At 38.9% G+C, this 14800-nt stretch overlaps 1 protein-coding gene across 3 annotated transcripts in view; it reads left to right on the top strand.

Annotated features, from left to right (window-relative positions):
- IVNS1ABP (influenza virus NS1A binding protein) overlaps positions 1-14800 on the top strand; it is an 18760-nt gene extending 3960 nt beyond the window's left edge. The window contains exons 1-15 of one of the 3 annotated variants that reach the window (XM_087733797.1): positions 2729-2997; positions 3414-3661; positions 4975-5101; positions 5393-5562; positions 5647-5722; positions 6536-6709; positions 7098-7223; positions 8605-8712; positions 10864-10990; positions 11522-11746; positions 11913-12034; positions 12218-12344; positions 12432-12563; positions 12724-12897; positions 13368-14800. In XM_087733797.1, coding sequence (XP_087589923.1) covers positions 4991-5101; positions 5393-5562; positions 5647-5722; positions 6536-6709; positions 7098-7223; positions 8605-8712; positions 10864-10990; positions 11522-11746; positions 11913-12034; positions 12218-12344; positions 12432-12563; positions 12724-12897; positions 13368-13621 — 1926 coding nt within the window. In that variant the 5' untranslated portion in view covers positions 2729-2997; positions 3414-3661; positions 4975-4990 and the 3' untranslated portion in view covers positions 13622-14800. Of the gene's footprint in view, positions 1-2728; positions 2998-3413; positions 3662-4974; positions 5102-5392; positions 5563-5646; positions 5723-6535; positions 6710-7097; positions 7224-8604; positions 8713-10863; positions 10991-11521; positions 11747-11912; positions 12035-12217; positions 12345-12431; positions 12564-12723; positions 12898-13367 lie in introns of those variants that run through there. The other 2 variants (XM_087733798.1, XM_087733796.1) reach the window with 2 other exon arrangements.

Raw genomic sequence — 14800 nt, 5'->3', positions numbered from 1 at the left:
AGCAACTGGGAAGACGTTTGAGTACTGGCATTCCTCTACTTGGGTACAGCTGTATCATCGAGACAAACCACATGAATGCTTCATGGCATCTGACCTGTCTCAGTCCTCTGCAGTATTACACGTAGTGTGATCGACTCTTGATTGAAAGTGGTGCCTCTGGGCTCAACACCAGTATCGATCTTTAATATTAAAACTAGAATGGAAATCCAGAGTTTATATATCACTTATTTTTTGCTTTGTTTTAAAAATAAGGGCAGGAATTAGGCCTGCTTTCAAGTAAGAATTTTCTGAAATGGAATGTGTTGTTCCCATTCTGGAATGCTAATTCTGTAGCTTTAACATGTTTAAATAATTGCATTTTGATGGTGCTTGAAAAGTGATCATTTCAGAGGCATCAGACTTAATACTTTACCTAGTTGACAGTGATATGTGAACATCACACTTTGGTTTAAAAAATTCAAAGTCCTGGAAAATGATAAAAAAAGCCGCTGACAGTTCTTGATGTGGTGAGCTAGAAGGGAGTATAAACAGGGGCGGGGAAGGTAATGACAAAGTTATTTAGATGCTTAAAATAATTTAAGAAAGGAATTTGTTCGCAGTACCTGTTTATAACCTTTAATGCGGAAAATGCAGCATTCTTGGCTTTTCGTTGAATTTTGGCTGATTGGTTGGTTTTTGTTCTAGCAGTAGTATACCAAACCAAAAAGAATGCAGTGATGCGTATGCTTGTGGTATTTCATGCCATTTTGAGTAGTAATATTAGCCATAACAGTATTGAAACTTCGTGGAAGTAATTAAGATGTTCATATTCCTAGATATTCAGATTGAACAATCCTATTAGGTGCATAAATGCAGAATGTGTGGTTTTGACCTTATGCACAAAGGAGGACTTTAAAAGACAAACCTTCCATTTCAACCCAGAATTATTTCGGATGTCCTTTATAGGTCTTGAAGGTCATAAGCAAGTACATCAGGCAAAGTTAAAACACTGCACTTGAAATAAAGTTCTTCTATTACAGCAGAACTTGACAAAACATGCCCAGAGACGTAAACTGAACGAGGATGATTCTGGAATTTAGTTGAAATTGTTTGAATAGTTGTCGTGTAGCTTGAAATCTTCCCCAAAGCCTCAGTACTGATAATTAACAGCAATCCCAATGAATATTAAACAGGGGAATGCATAATGTGATGAGCGAGCAGACTGGTAGCCTGTTTGTCTGAACTGTGGTAGCAATATACATTTCATTTGCTTTGGTAATTATGGACATCTATTCAGTTAACAAGAGAAATTCTTTGAGAGATCTGGCAGTTGAGAAAAAGCTGGTTTAAAACCAGTGGGAGCAAGATGGATAATCTGATGTGCCGTGTGTCGCTTTCTGCTCAGAATCAAGCAAGTGGTGACCGGGTTGATCCAAGCCTTTTCAGCAAAATGGTCTGATGCTGTACTGACCACCCAGTGCAACTCCTGCCTGGAACTCGGAGCTTGTCCCCCTTGACTTTCCTTTTTAGATGCTTGCTGTAGTTTGCACTTGGCTAGGTAATCTAGCCGTCATTGGCTAGGTAATCTAGCCGTCATGTCTGGATAATTCCTACAACACAAGTGGAAGGTTTAAAATCTGAAGTGATAAAGTCAGAGGTCTCCTGATGATAATTCTCTTGTACATTTATGGATAGTCTTGGTGAAGCAGAACTTCTAATAGATTCTTATAACTTTCTAAGCTAATTCATTGCAACACTTGTGTTGAAATAATACCTCTGCATCTTTGAACAACAGAATGTTTCAGCTGAGGTGAATCTTTGGTGAAAGTGTGGACATCAGACTGCTGCTGGTTTTGAGAAGTGAAATGTTTTGATTGCTTTAGAAACTGAAAAGGTTGTACCAACAAGAGAAGTGTTGACTTGCAAATGCTTAGTTAAATAATATTTGGTAAATAGATCTTGGTTTCAGTTTCATAAGTTGCCTGTAGGATTATAAAAAGAACATAACATTTAATCTATGGAGATTTTCTTCCTAGCAAAGTATGCTGGCATTAAAGTATGTTGTAGAGAGTTGTAGTCCCTGGGGTTCTGTTCCCGTAGTCCTCCCTGCGTGAGGGGATACTATATTACAGACGGACACCAGTGCTGCTCTGGAGCAGTTGTTTCCTTCTTTATATGTATGTGTTTGTGTCTGTTCTGGTAGCCAAACTTAATTAACGTTCATTCTTTCTACCTGGTTATCTGCTGGCTGAAACATTCTGTCTTCAGGGTTGCAAGAAGCTGTTAAGGATGGAAGCAGTTTTCCTGTGGAGCTGGTATGTTGCGGGCTAATGTCCCCTGCCCCTCTTGAGAATCAGCCTTGTGCTTGAGCTGCTGATCTACTTAGAGACCAAGGGAGGTACAATTCCTGCCAAAATGATCCTGTGTGTAAGCGCTGGCCGGGCAGTAGGGTTGTGAGGATCTCTTGCCTACAATGTAGGTGACTTAATTTTTGATGTGGAGAAATGAGCTGCACCTAATTTTAGGAAACGTGATTCCCAATGTGGCATTTAATCTGTAGATACAAATATAGTTTTGGAACTGCAGTGGGGAACTCAAGTGGATTAAATGATCGATGTTTTCCTGAGGTGGCATCAGGGTCATGGAAAGTTCCAGAGTGGGTGTTTGTTGCCTGTTCCCTCCCTGCTGCTGCTCCTCCTCCTCTTCTCCCCTCCCCAAAAAGGCCCGGCATAAACAGTCCACCCGCATGCAGAATCCCAACAAAGCTACTCCAGTCTGCACTGCCAGTGCAGAACTTGACCAGAACTTAACAGATTCTGTTCGCAGGGTAGCAAAGAGACTTTTTATCAAACGAAGTTATAATTGAAATAGTGATTTCTGACTTTATAATTTTTTTTGAAGTACCGGAGACTGGAGACATGCCCAGTCATTTCAGACATGTCCTTAATCCATCTTCAGTCCATTTTAGGCATTCAGTAGAAGAAGGATATAAGTAGATGAGTACAGGAAAAGCAAAAGGTAGGAGGCATGTGGATTGGTTTCTTTTTTAAAATGTAGTCATTTTTGTTGTGTTACTTAACTGTTATCTACTTTTGTAAGCAAACAATAATGATCTAGATATAGGAAGTGCTGAAGGTTAGAGTTGGTAAGGAACTGTCTAAAAATGGGATTCAACTGTTATAACTTTTTCTCTAAGCACTAGTTTAGCCACTTTCTCATCTCTGTGGGTATAAAAATTGACGTGGTTCACCTCTTGTTAGGCACAAGAATGTATTGGTGTCAATATGGAAGTTTTCAGGCTGTTTTCTTTTTGTGAAGAAAAACTTATTTGTTTGGGTCAGGAAGTTCTACTTTAAGAGACTATCAAAGTTTCATCTGAAATTTATGATAGTACTATCTATTGTCCTTACTTGATAGCTTCTCCTTTATTGCAGATTATGATGCATGATTATCACAGAAGAAATTCATGTCTATAGCTCTTAAGAACTTGATTACATCATCTTCAAGCCTGATAGTTTTGGAATCCATATTGCAGCTGCAAAGACACATCTGCTTTTGCATTTCAACAAACATCTTCCCTGTCAGAAGATACTGAAACTGAAGTGCTCTGTTTTAACACAGTCATACCATTGGATTATTTTAAAATCTCCCAGTTAAAAATTTACAGTAATATATTTGCTAGGTAAGTTCGTACTGTTAGCTGGGTGTACAATTGTTAATAGTTTTGCTGAAATTCTGCGGCTTTAAAACCTTGCTGTCCTTTTTTTAATAAAACACAGCAAATGAAAGCGCATACAAATGGATAGTAATCTTTGTAAGTAAGATTATTGTTGCCAGTTTAGAGTCAAATGCTTTCAGTAGTAAGTGAATTTAAAATAAACGGATTACCACTAGAATTACTTTGTGTGGGGCTTGCTATTTTTATTACTGATTTTTGCTATCCACTTTTTCTATTTTGGGGGATTTCTTGTTTAGTTTGATATTCAGAATTTTCTTAAACTTCAGATGGAAATATAAATTGTTGCTGGTAACATTAGTAGCATCCCACGTATTCTTTCCTCTAAAATTGTGGAGGAAAGTATACTTTTATATTGCTAAAGTACTCATGTTAGCAGCTCAAACTTAGAAATTTGATTTTTTTTTTTTTTTAATTATTATTTCAAATTTATTAGGTCTCCTCAGGGTCGTATTTTACTATTCTTAATTAGCTTCCTATTTGTAAAGTGGACTTTTCCGTAAAGTGCTTAGCCAAAAAAACAATCAATTACATGACCTATAAAATAGCTTCCAAACTCGAAAGTTAGTTTCCTGAAATTATTTTTCCAGTCTTGGTCCAATTTACCTGAGGTGGTATGTTTGTGTATGGGCAAGATCTTCAGGGGAGGTTGTTTTAGCTTCGTGATGACTTAAAATACACGGTCGTTGTTCAGAATGTGTTTAATTCTGTCTGTTTTGTTGGTGCTAATGTTCTTCCATACTCTAAAATATTTAATTAAGTCATTACGCATAAAATTAAACAAGAAATTATTTCTATAACTATTCTTCCACTTTACTAGTTACTTTAAATTCTCAGTTCTTATTTTTCAATGTTGTTGGATTTTGTGTCTGTGCAAAAAATGAAGCTGACCAGTATGACAGATTTCATGCAGCGAGCAGAAAATAGTGATGAATCTACCAAATCCAATCTTTATTGAGAGGAATGAAGCTTCTTGTGTAATCCAGCCGTTTCCAACTTGTTCCCACGGACCTAGCACAGGTTCAGCATGTAGTTTTGGAGTTGGTACCTACTGAAGTGATGTGGCTAAGTTAAAAATTGTGGCCTCTCTCCAAAGAATTGTTGGCAACACGTACTCAGCAGCAGTAGTACTCCTCTAGGCTTTTTTTTGCAATTTTTTTTTTTTAATTCCTTATGAATGTTTGCAAAGACTGTGTTAATAGTACTTCTGTACTGAAGCAGAATGTTGTATCTCTGAACTTTATACATTCTGTTTTCAGCCAGACCAACACCAAAATGATTCCTAATGGATATTTGATGTTCGAAGATGAAAACTTCATCGAGTCATCTGTTGCCAAACTAAATGCCTTACGTAAAAGTGGTCAGTTCTGTGATGTCCGTCTCCAGGTAACTTTTTTTTCTGTCCGAGTATGATTGTCGAATGCGGTGGGTTTTTTGTTACACTGTGTAATGCTATGTGCCTCATTGATTGTGAGGCATGAGATAAAAATCAGATATCCTTTGAGAGAAGCAACACTAACATTTTATTTTCAGCTGACCTAAATTGGAGACCGTATTGATTTGAAAATTTGAACTGTGAACATGCACTTGAGTAGGCCTTTATACTATTATAATACAAACATAACTTAAAAAAATTCTTACCAGCATGTGGGTCTCTTATTTGTGTTTTAAATAAAGGTATGTGGACATGAGATGTTGGCGCACCGAGCCGTGCTAGCTTGCTGCAGTCCCTACCTGTTTGAAATCTTCAATAGTGATAGTGATTCTCATGGAATTTCCCATGTTAAATTTGATGATCTCAATCCAGAAGCTGTTGAAGTTCTGTTGAATTATGCCTATACTGCTCAGTAAGTAGTTTTCACAGAAACTAGAGAGAGTAGATTTTAATTTAAAAAATCAAAATAATGCAGATAAATTTCTTTCTTTAATAGATTAAAAGCTGATAAAGAACTGGTGAAAGATGTATATTCTGCAGCAAAGAAGTTGAAGATGGAGAGAGTTAAGCAGGTACAGTTCTCAGCTCTCCAGAAGTCCATTCGGCTTTCTCAGGCTGACACTATTATGCTTTTTGGTGTTAATAAGACAAAAAATGATGATTCTGTGGAAAAAGTGCTTAGTGTATAAGCTTCTTTAGATGTTCATTAGCATTGTATTGATTTGAGTGACATCAGTATGTATTGCTTCCACCTGTGTTAGCTTTGTGCTGAAGGGTTTTCTGAAGTTCAATTTTGTATTTGTGCACCTGTATAAGCAAAATGGCTTGTGAATCATAGCTGATTACGTACCTTCAGGTTCATGGAAGTGGTGGTGTGCTTGGTTGTGTTGGGGGGCGTAATTAAACCTGTAAATCTGTGGCAGTGATATGTGAAAAAAGAATAATCCACACACTCCTGAACATAAGTTTGGTAGAGCTTGACTTTAGAACTTGCTGCAAATGAGGATACCTTTGACAAGAGAATTGGGATTCTTATCTTCACTTGACTGCAAATAAGCAGTTTTGAATAGGCGTTCAATAGAAAAGCATGGGGTCAATGTATATGTGAGTAGCTTTCGAATGTGCATGATGTTCAATAGAAAAGCATGGGGTCAATGTATATGTGAGTAGCTTTCGAATGTGCATGACTTTTTTTCTTTTAATATATGCATATTCCTATGGAAGGCAACATTTTGTTTACAGCTCTAGCACGAGGTGGGGATGGCAAAAGGCAGTCGCTATTCTGCAGTTAGAGAACAGCCGTTGCTGTATGTTGGGGTGGATAATTTAAACCTATAAAAATCTTGTCTGCTTGTAAACTAAGATGCAGCCTTTTTTCTTAAAAGGTTTGTGGTGACTACTTGCTCTCTAAGATGGATGTTCAGAGCTGCATCTCTTACCGAAACTTTGCAAGCTGTATGGGAGACTCACGTTTGTTGAACAAGATTGATGGCTACATTCAGGAACATCTTTTAGAGATTTCAGAACAGGAAGAATTTCTCAAACTTCCACGGTTAAAGGTTAGCTTAAGTTTGTAGACTTCCTTCTGGTACATGATTTCCAGAAAGCAACCCAAGGAGCAATTATTATGGCTTCCTTTTTGGGAGTAGGAGAACTTGGTGTACTGACTTTTACCAACAACGTGAAAATTCTGGATCTGTATAATATTCATAGTACTCTGAACCTTAACTGTAGAGAATACATACTATCATCCTTTCTAAGCGTAAAAGATAACTGCAATTGTACTTAAATGTGCTTCCTAGTTTCAGTGGCTGAAAGCTCCTTGTAGATGGTGTTTTCTAGCTGTGTGGTAAACTGAGAGTAATGCTTACTATGTGAAGTACAGTATGCTACAAATACAAGGGTAATACCTATAGGGTAAATAATTCTTTCCTCTTCTAATTCAAGCTTGAAGTAATGCTGGAAGACAATGTTGGCCTACCCAGCAATGGCAAATTGTACACAAAGGTAATCAACTGGGTACAGCGCAGCATCTGGGAGAATGGAGACAGCCTGGAAGATCTAATGGAAGAGGTTAGTCTTTAAGAAAATGGGATTAAACACTTTTTTTTTTTTTTTTAAGTCAATATGAAGGATGATCCCTTTTTCTTTTTTTTCTTTTTTTCAAAATTTTTTCACTTTTTTAACTATGACCCTAAAGAATTTAAATTTTACTGTAGGTACCCCTAAGCTGAGAAACTGGGGGGGTATTCAGGTGAGCTGAATGAACTGTTCAGTCTGGTCTTCTGCTTTCTTTTTTTGCTCACTATGTGCTGTATAGTAACCTCAAAGTGGCATGTATCTTGCTTTAGAATTGGGGAGGTGGTACTGAAACTTGCTGTAGATTCTTGATGTTTTCCTTTGCAGGTTTTGCTTGTAAATACAAAGTAGGTAAAAGCTTCTAATGGTTGTTCCTCCCCGTTGATTTATCTCCCCATAGGTTTATTAACAAAACTAGGATACCAAGGCTGAAGAACCAAGAAGAAACCTCAAGTATATTGACACGTACAGAAGCAGCAGTCCTGCCCCAGTTCTCCTAAGAAAATCCGCTGTGGGCAGAGAACGATGATGATGATTTAATGGTGTTTACTTACTCCTTTACAGGATACATTCTTTTAAGTTGTGTGTTATTAAATGGCTTTACTCATGAATACTAATACTAGATGTAGCTTGGGCAGTTTTTAATGGAAAAATGAGTGGGGAATCTAAATTTTTAATTGGCTAGAGAAAATGGACTTTACAAAGGCCCATGAAATATCAGCGTTTTCCCAGCTTGTTATTACAAGCACGATAGATCTTCAGCAACACTTGTATAGGCAAAAGTACATGTTGATACTGTCGTATGTTCTCAAGTGTATATTTCCTCTTGGAAAAACTCATTTTAAAAGCTTTGATCATGTGGAAATTCAGATGCATTTCACTGAAACAGTTGCATCTGATGTTTAGTTGTGAACCACAGCTTCCTCCAGAACTTAAATTTGTGTTGTCTTCCCTCATCCCCATACCTTTCTCTTAGTCCACTGTTGGCTTCTCTTTAACTTTTTTTGATCGAGATAAATATATGTATTTTTTGAAGCAGAAAACTTGTATGCGGGGATAACGAAAATGCTTGCATGAGATTGTGAATTTGTGTAATTCTGCAAATTAATGTGCATCTTGCTTGTCTAATGTTTCTGTGCTGGAAAAACAGTAGACGTCCTTGGAAAACGAAGATTTCTCTCAAGCTGAGAAAGTAAGGAGCCTTCATCCAATGTTTGAAGATTGCCACCATGACATCTTCCTTTTAGTTTTGTCATTCTGCTAGATTGAGATGAGATGACGAGAAGTATGCTGGCGACTGCCTTTTGTAATCTGCCTGTAGCTAAGTAGCAATGGAGACAGTAGCCACATGGGTATTCTGTTGTTGTTTTTGCAGGTTCAAACGCTGTACTACTCAGCTGATCACAAGCTGCTTGATGGAAATCTGCTAGATGGACAGGCTGAGGTGTATGGCAGTGATGATGACCACATTCAGTTTGTGCAGGTACAAATTGCAGACAGTCTGAGGTAACCCCAGGTAGACTGGAGCAGTTTACAGCACACCTGAAGTCTTGTGTACTGTAGCAGAGAAAGCAGCAGTAGCTTTGATGGAGAAATACATGATGAGAAAGTATCTTTCTCAAAAACTGCTGGAGGTGATGATTTACTCTCTGCTTCTGGTTTTTCGGCAGACTAACTGTAAGCCTTTGCAAAACAGAGTGCTTTAGGTTTGACTTCAAAATAAATCTTAGGCTGTTAGAAGAAAGAAGAGGTAGAAAAGCAGTCGGTTGTAGCAAGTCAGCTGCGGCTTTGTAGAGATCTCAAGAGGCTGTAAAGGATCACGGACTGCTTGGCTTGCAGTGGAGAATGGCTTATGCATCTGTTAAATTTTGGCACAGAAAAAGATTCCAGACATAAGTTCTGATCCTTCAGCTGCCAGCATCCATTTCTTTCGTTCAGCTGCACTGGTAATGTGCAAGAGAGATTTTTAAAAAGCAACAGTAGGTAACTTCTGAGCTAGACATAGCCGATGCTTTGACTGTGTATAAATCAGTCTTGCGCTTTTTGAGATGATAATTTTTTTTTTTTTAGTTCTAGCCAGATATAATAATTCTCAACTCCTGAAAAATGCACAGCTTAGCACAATGGAGGCTGTTTAAGAAACAAAGAGTAAACAAGAGCTAATAGATGCAAATTACCAATCGCTTTATACAAATTAAGGTTGTTTAAATTCACTGAGTTAGAAGCAAATGTATTGTAATATTTTAACTCATAACAGTGGCATGTGCTGATACAAAAGTATACTTATTGAAATTTTTGGCTAATGTTTATGTTAAACACTCTCCATCCTGGAACATGGATTTTAGAAGTGAAAAGAGAGGAAAATGAAAAGCCAGCTAATTTTCCAGTTTCTTAACTGTTTTTAGTAAGCCTTCACAGACTTCACCACCTTTGGATACTACTCCTTGTAATACTTAGAAGCTGAGAGGTGAACGTTCAAAAAGTTCACTTTTAGAAATAAGGCCAAGAGTTCTCAACTTTCTCTTAAATCCTTTCTGATAATAAGTATTGCCAACTTTAGAAACTCTAAACAGTTGAGAGAATTAACACCAGGAACCCTTAGACAACAGTCCTGGAAAAGTTATTACTTTTAAATTATTGAATTTCAAAAGTTTGTAGTTTCTGACTGTCGAGGCAAGTTAAGGGTAAGGGAATAAGCTGTTAATTGGATGAAGGTTCAGAAATAACAGAAATGCTATCCACAAATGAATTGGTTTTCATGCTGAATGGAGTATAGCTGTCAAACTCTTGTGTGTAAGGTTATCTATGAGTTAGATGATGTATTTCAGAAGTCTTACGACAGTTTCCATAGAGATCAGACTCCAGGGAACTGTGCAAGCATTGCAGACTTGGTACTGCGGTCATACTTTGCTGCTAAACAAAATAGACAGAATGATAACTTTTTGTGGTTTGTTCTTCTGAGTCAGAAAAAGCCTGAACAACCCAACCAACTGTGCAGTGTAGTCTGAAATGTGAAATTTTGGGGTTTTTCTTAATTGAGCAAAATAACATAAGCTGCAGTATGAATTTAATTGAAGAAGAAAAGAAAGCAGAAATCTCCTGTTAGCGGGAAGTATCAAGGGAGTAAAATCCAAGAAACAGCTAATCTGAGCACAGAGAGGAACTGAGGCGAAATTAATTTGTCTTCGGGGAATGAAGAGAATAGTTTAATTCACTTCCAAATAGCATTATGTAATTAACTCCAGTTCCAGAAGCAGAGCTTGCGCGTGAGGCTTCTAGTTTGTACATCAGTTCTCTCCAAATGGATCTAGGTTTTTCCCTAGACTTGAAAATCCTGCTAGTAACGCATACCGTCTTCTAGGACTTTGAACTGATTTCTGGTCAGACACCAGCAGTATAAAGGTGCAGTCACAGGATGAAACGAGTACCAAGATAAGATGTAGGGTAGTTTTTGGCCACTGTTGCTGAGTAGGCAAGATGTTCTGTTGAAAATTTAGGTGTGCTATAAATGATGCTCTGCGGAGGTGGTAGATGAAGTGTTCTCTTGAATAGTTATGTATTAGCTCAGAGAAGCAAAGGTAGAAGGAGGTGTAGTCTCTGGCTAGGTTTCTGTAGCTGCCTTTTGATTTTGCAGAAGAAGCCACCACGTGAGAATGATCACAAGCAGATTAGTAGCAGCTCCTCTGGAAGTCTTTCTCCACATGCTACTGTTCAGAGTCCTAAACACGAGTGGAAAATCATTGCTTCAGAGAAAACTTCAAGTGAGTAACTGGGGCAGGGTTAGTCTAAAAGATGCGTCTGGTATTATGTACCTACCACCTCTCCCTCCCTGGGGATTTCCTTCAACATCTGTAAGAAATGCAGAAATGCTTTTTCTTACTGATGGTGTAAGTCAAGTAATTTGCCCAGTAATTTGTGGGATGTTTCTAACGTAACTGGGGCCAAACTGGGATCATTTACGTCTTGATTCCTTATCGACAGAGCCATCCCAAATCCCATGGTGTGTATAATTTGCCCCGAAAGCCCTAAGGAGATAAGCAGTCTCTGATTAATCAAACAGAGCTATTTGCTGTGTGTGTGAGACTGTCTCCTAGCACATCTTTAGATTGCTGTCTTATGTCCTTTGAGCGCTATATTAATCATCTGAACCTCACATTTTTCAGTAACTAGGAACCAGTAACCAGAAAAAAAAAAGTTTTCATATGTATAAGGGGAGAAGCGTAATCGGAAGACCCTAGTCAGCATTTAAATTCACCTAAAATTGGTGGTATCTCCTTTTCTCATGACGACAGGTAACACCTACCTGTGTCTTGCTGTTCTGGATGGTGTACTGTGCGTGATATTCCTGCACGGCCGTAACAGCCCTCAGAGCTCTCCCACGAGCACACCACGACTGCTGAAGAGTCTGAGTTTTGAGCTTCAACCAAATGATGTCATAGAGAAGCCCATGTCTCCAATGCAGTATGCTCGGTCTGGACTGGGCACCGCCGAACTCAACGGCAAGCTAATCGCTGCAGGTAAAGCAGATGGATAGCAACAACGCTTTCAACAACTTGCTCAGTTGGCAGCGGGGTGGGGGGACCGTGGCTTCTTAATTGTCTGGGCTATATTAGAGTCAGTGTTCATCATCATCAAAGCAATTGGTCTTTGGAAACGTGGTATCATCTGACCTTTTGCTTTTAGGTGGATATAACAGAGAGGAGTGTTTGCGCACAGTGGAATGCTACGATCCGCAAAAGGACACCTGGACTTTCATTGCACCTATGAGAACACCAAGAGCTCGATTCCAGATGGCAGTTTTAATGGTGTGTGGTGGGTGGAGATCAGATGGAATGTAACAGTATGTAAATGTAGGCCGGACAAACATGGCAAACTTTGCAAAATGGTAACAGAAGTTGCTTAACTGTAGTTACACCGTTACTAAAGTGTTAATGATTTGAATTATTGTCTACTTCCATGTGAAGAAGGTATTTATTTTTTCCATTTAGGGGCAGCTATATGTGGTGGGTGGGTCAAATGGTCACTCAGATGACTTGAGCTGTGGAGAAATGTATGAGCCAGAAATAGATGACTGGACTCCTGTTCCGGAACTGAGAACCAATCGCTGCAATGCAGGTAACACATCTGCAGTTGACTGGCTGTTGGTTTTGGGGTTTTTTTTTTATTTATTAGCTTACTTATTACTCTTTCCTATATGAATAGGAGTATGTGCCCTGAACGGAAAACTGTACATTGTTGGTGGTTCAGATCCTTATGGCCAAAAGGGACTTAAGAACTGTGATGTGTTTGATCCTGTCACAAAATCTTGGACAAGCTGTGCTCCCCTTAATATCCGTAAGTTTGCTGTGTAGTTTGGGAGGGAGGGGGAAAAGGGTGATTTGTAAAACTGCAGGTTTGAAAACAAAGAAAAAACCTGTTTAAATTTCAGCTGCTGTGGCCTATTGTTAGTGCCTGACCTCTGTGCTGGGCTGTAACTCCTGGTGTTTGGTTGTAGGGAGACATCAGTCTGCAGTGTGTGAGCTGGGTGGATATTTATACATAATTGGAGGAGCAGAATCATGGAACTGCCTGAATAGCGTGGAGCGTTACAATCCAGAGAACAACACTTGGACCCTGATTGCGCCCATGAACGTGGCTCGACGAGGAGCTGGAGTGGCTGTTCGTGACGGTAGGCTTCCGCAGGCTTAAGCAACCTCACGTGCTTGATGAATTTTTCGTGTTAAGCTGTGATGCAAGTAGAATACAAAGCTGTGCTCCTTCTCGGGGAGGAAACGATACAGTAAGAACCTGGCTATGCCTCCAATTTTAATTAAAAACTGTAATCAGAAAAACAAAAAACTCTTTGTGTGGGGGCATTCACCCCTACCTCTTTCTTTTCAAAACATCACCATGCAGCTTCCAGAACTGCATCTGTTTGAATTTGGACTTTGCACTTACTCTGAAATACTTCCCAGTCAGCTCTAGTGATCAAGAAATCGAAGGCAGGTCAATACTGTGACTTGAATAAGGCAAAAGTTTCTGACGGAAAACCTGAAGTTCCTTCGTTTTGGCTTGGTTTGTCTCCCCGGAGAGGAGGCTGTGTTGGGTGACGTAGCTGGTGCTTAGCAGTGAAATGTTCACTTTGTTTCCTTTTGATAGGAAAACTCTTTGTTGGCGGAGGCTTTGATGGCTCTCACGCAGTGAGCTGCGTGGAGATGTACGACCCTGCTAAGAACGAGTGGAAGATGATGGGAAGTATGACTATTCCGAGGAGCAACGCCGGCATCACGACGGTGGCAAACACCATTTATGCAGTTGGGGGATTTGATGGCAACGAATTCTTGAACACAGTTGAAGTCTACAATCCGGAGTCAAACGAATGGAGCCCCTACACAAAAATTTACAAGTTTTAAGTGAATTAAATTCCCTTTTCAAACTAACAGGCTTAGTGATGTAATTGTGTTTTAGTAGAGGTACACATGTGAATAGGGCTGGGGAGGGCATAGATGTTGCCAACAGCAACACAGAGCTTTTGCATATTGCATATTAATGTGCTGTACATATTTGTTTTGGAAAGAATATCGAGATGAAGGGTTTTTTGTGTATTTTAGAACTTGTTTTAGGGTTGTTTTTTTAAGATTTTGAAGATAATGCAAGAGAAACTAGACTGGGCATATCATTTCAGGAGCTTCCCCCCAGTGTTTGTTTTGTCACTTTGCACATTAAATGATCTTTCCTGTAGGATGTGTTCTTGGGGCAGGAAGTGTAAGGTTTACGGGGGATCGTTTTTTTCATCAGGCCTTGTTTTCCTTCAGTAACTGGAACAATCTGTAACAAGAAGCCTTATTTAAATAGATATAATGGCTATTTTTTTTATTAAAAGAAGCTGACATGCCTGCCAATACCTTATCTTTTATGATTGCCTTTTTATAACAGTTTTTATATACTCAGCAGAGTATTTTATCTGTTGACATGAAAATGGCAGATACGTGGTTATTGAAGCAAAGGGACAACCTTGGAGTTCATCGAGGCTGAGTGGGAGAACTGATTTACCACTGTACATGAGCTTCTGAGCTTTTGCCTCTGCTACAATGTCGTGACTTAGTATGCAACACCTTCATTAGAGCTGAATGGAGTTTCTGAACATAACATAGCTGTGACTTTCTAGGATGGGAAAATTATTTTGGCTCCAACTATTTTGACGAAAATGCAGCGGGTGCTTTCTGTACAGCAGTTTTGTTACTATGGGTGAGCTAACATTTGTAAAACAAAAACTTCAGTGTGGGGGTTTTCTCATGGTTTTTAAACTCTTGCCAGTTGGCAATGAAAATGTATTCATCTGATTAGTAACTGTCTTCAGTTTATTTTTCTAATACTACATGCTGAAAAGTGTGATACAACGCCAATAACTTGATTTCGTATGTGCTCATAGTACTATGTTTTAGTTCACTTTCTCTATTCATACGGATAAAACTTGGTGTCTAATGTGTAGTGCTGCACATCTAACTCCTGGTGCCAAAGCTAGCACTGACTGCTTGCTGCTGATGCAACCACATTAAAGGTACCTTTTGGGAAATCCTTGCACCACAGGA

Source organism: Nipponia nippon, unplaced genomic scaffold (assembly GCF_047370975.1).
Source record: "Nipponia nippon isolate SJK-2023a ecotype South Korea unplaced genomic scaffold, ASM4737097v1 scaffold_5, whole genome shotgun sequence".
NCBI lineage: Eukaryota > Metazoa > Chordata > Aves > Pelecaniformes > Threskiornithidae > Nipponia > Nipponia nippon.
Note: the sequence above shows the minus strand (reverse complement) of the source record. Positions and strands in the feature narration are given on the sequence as shown.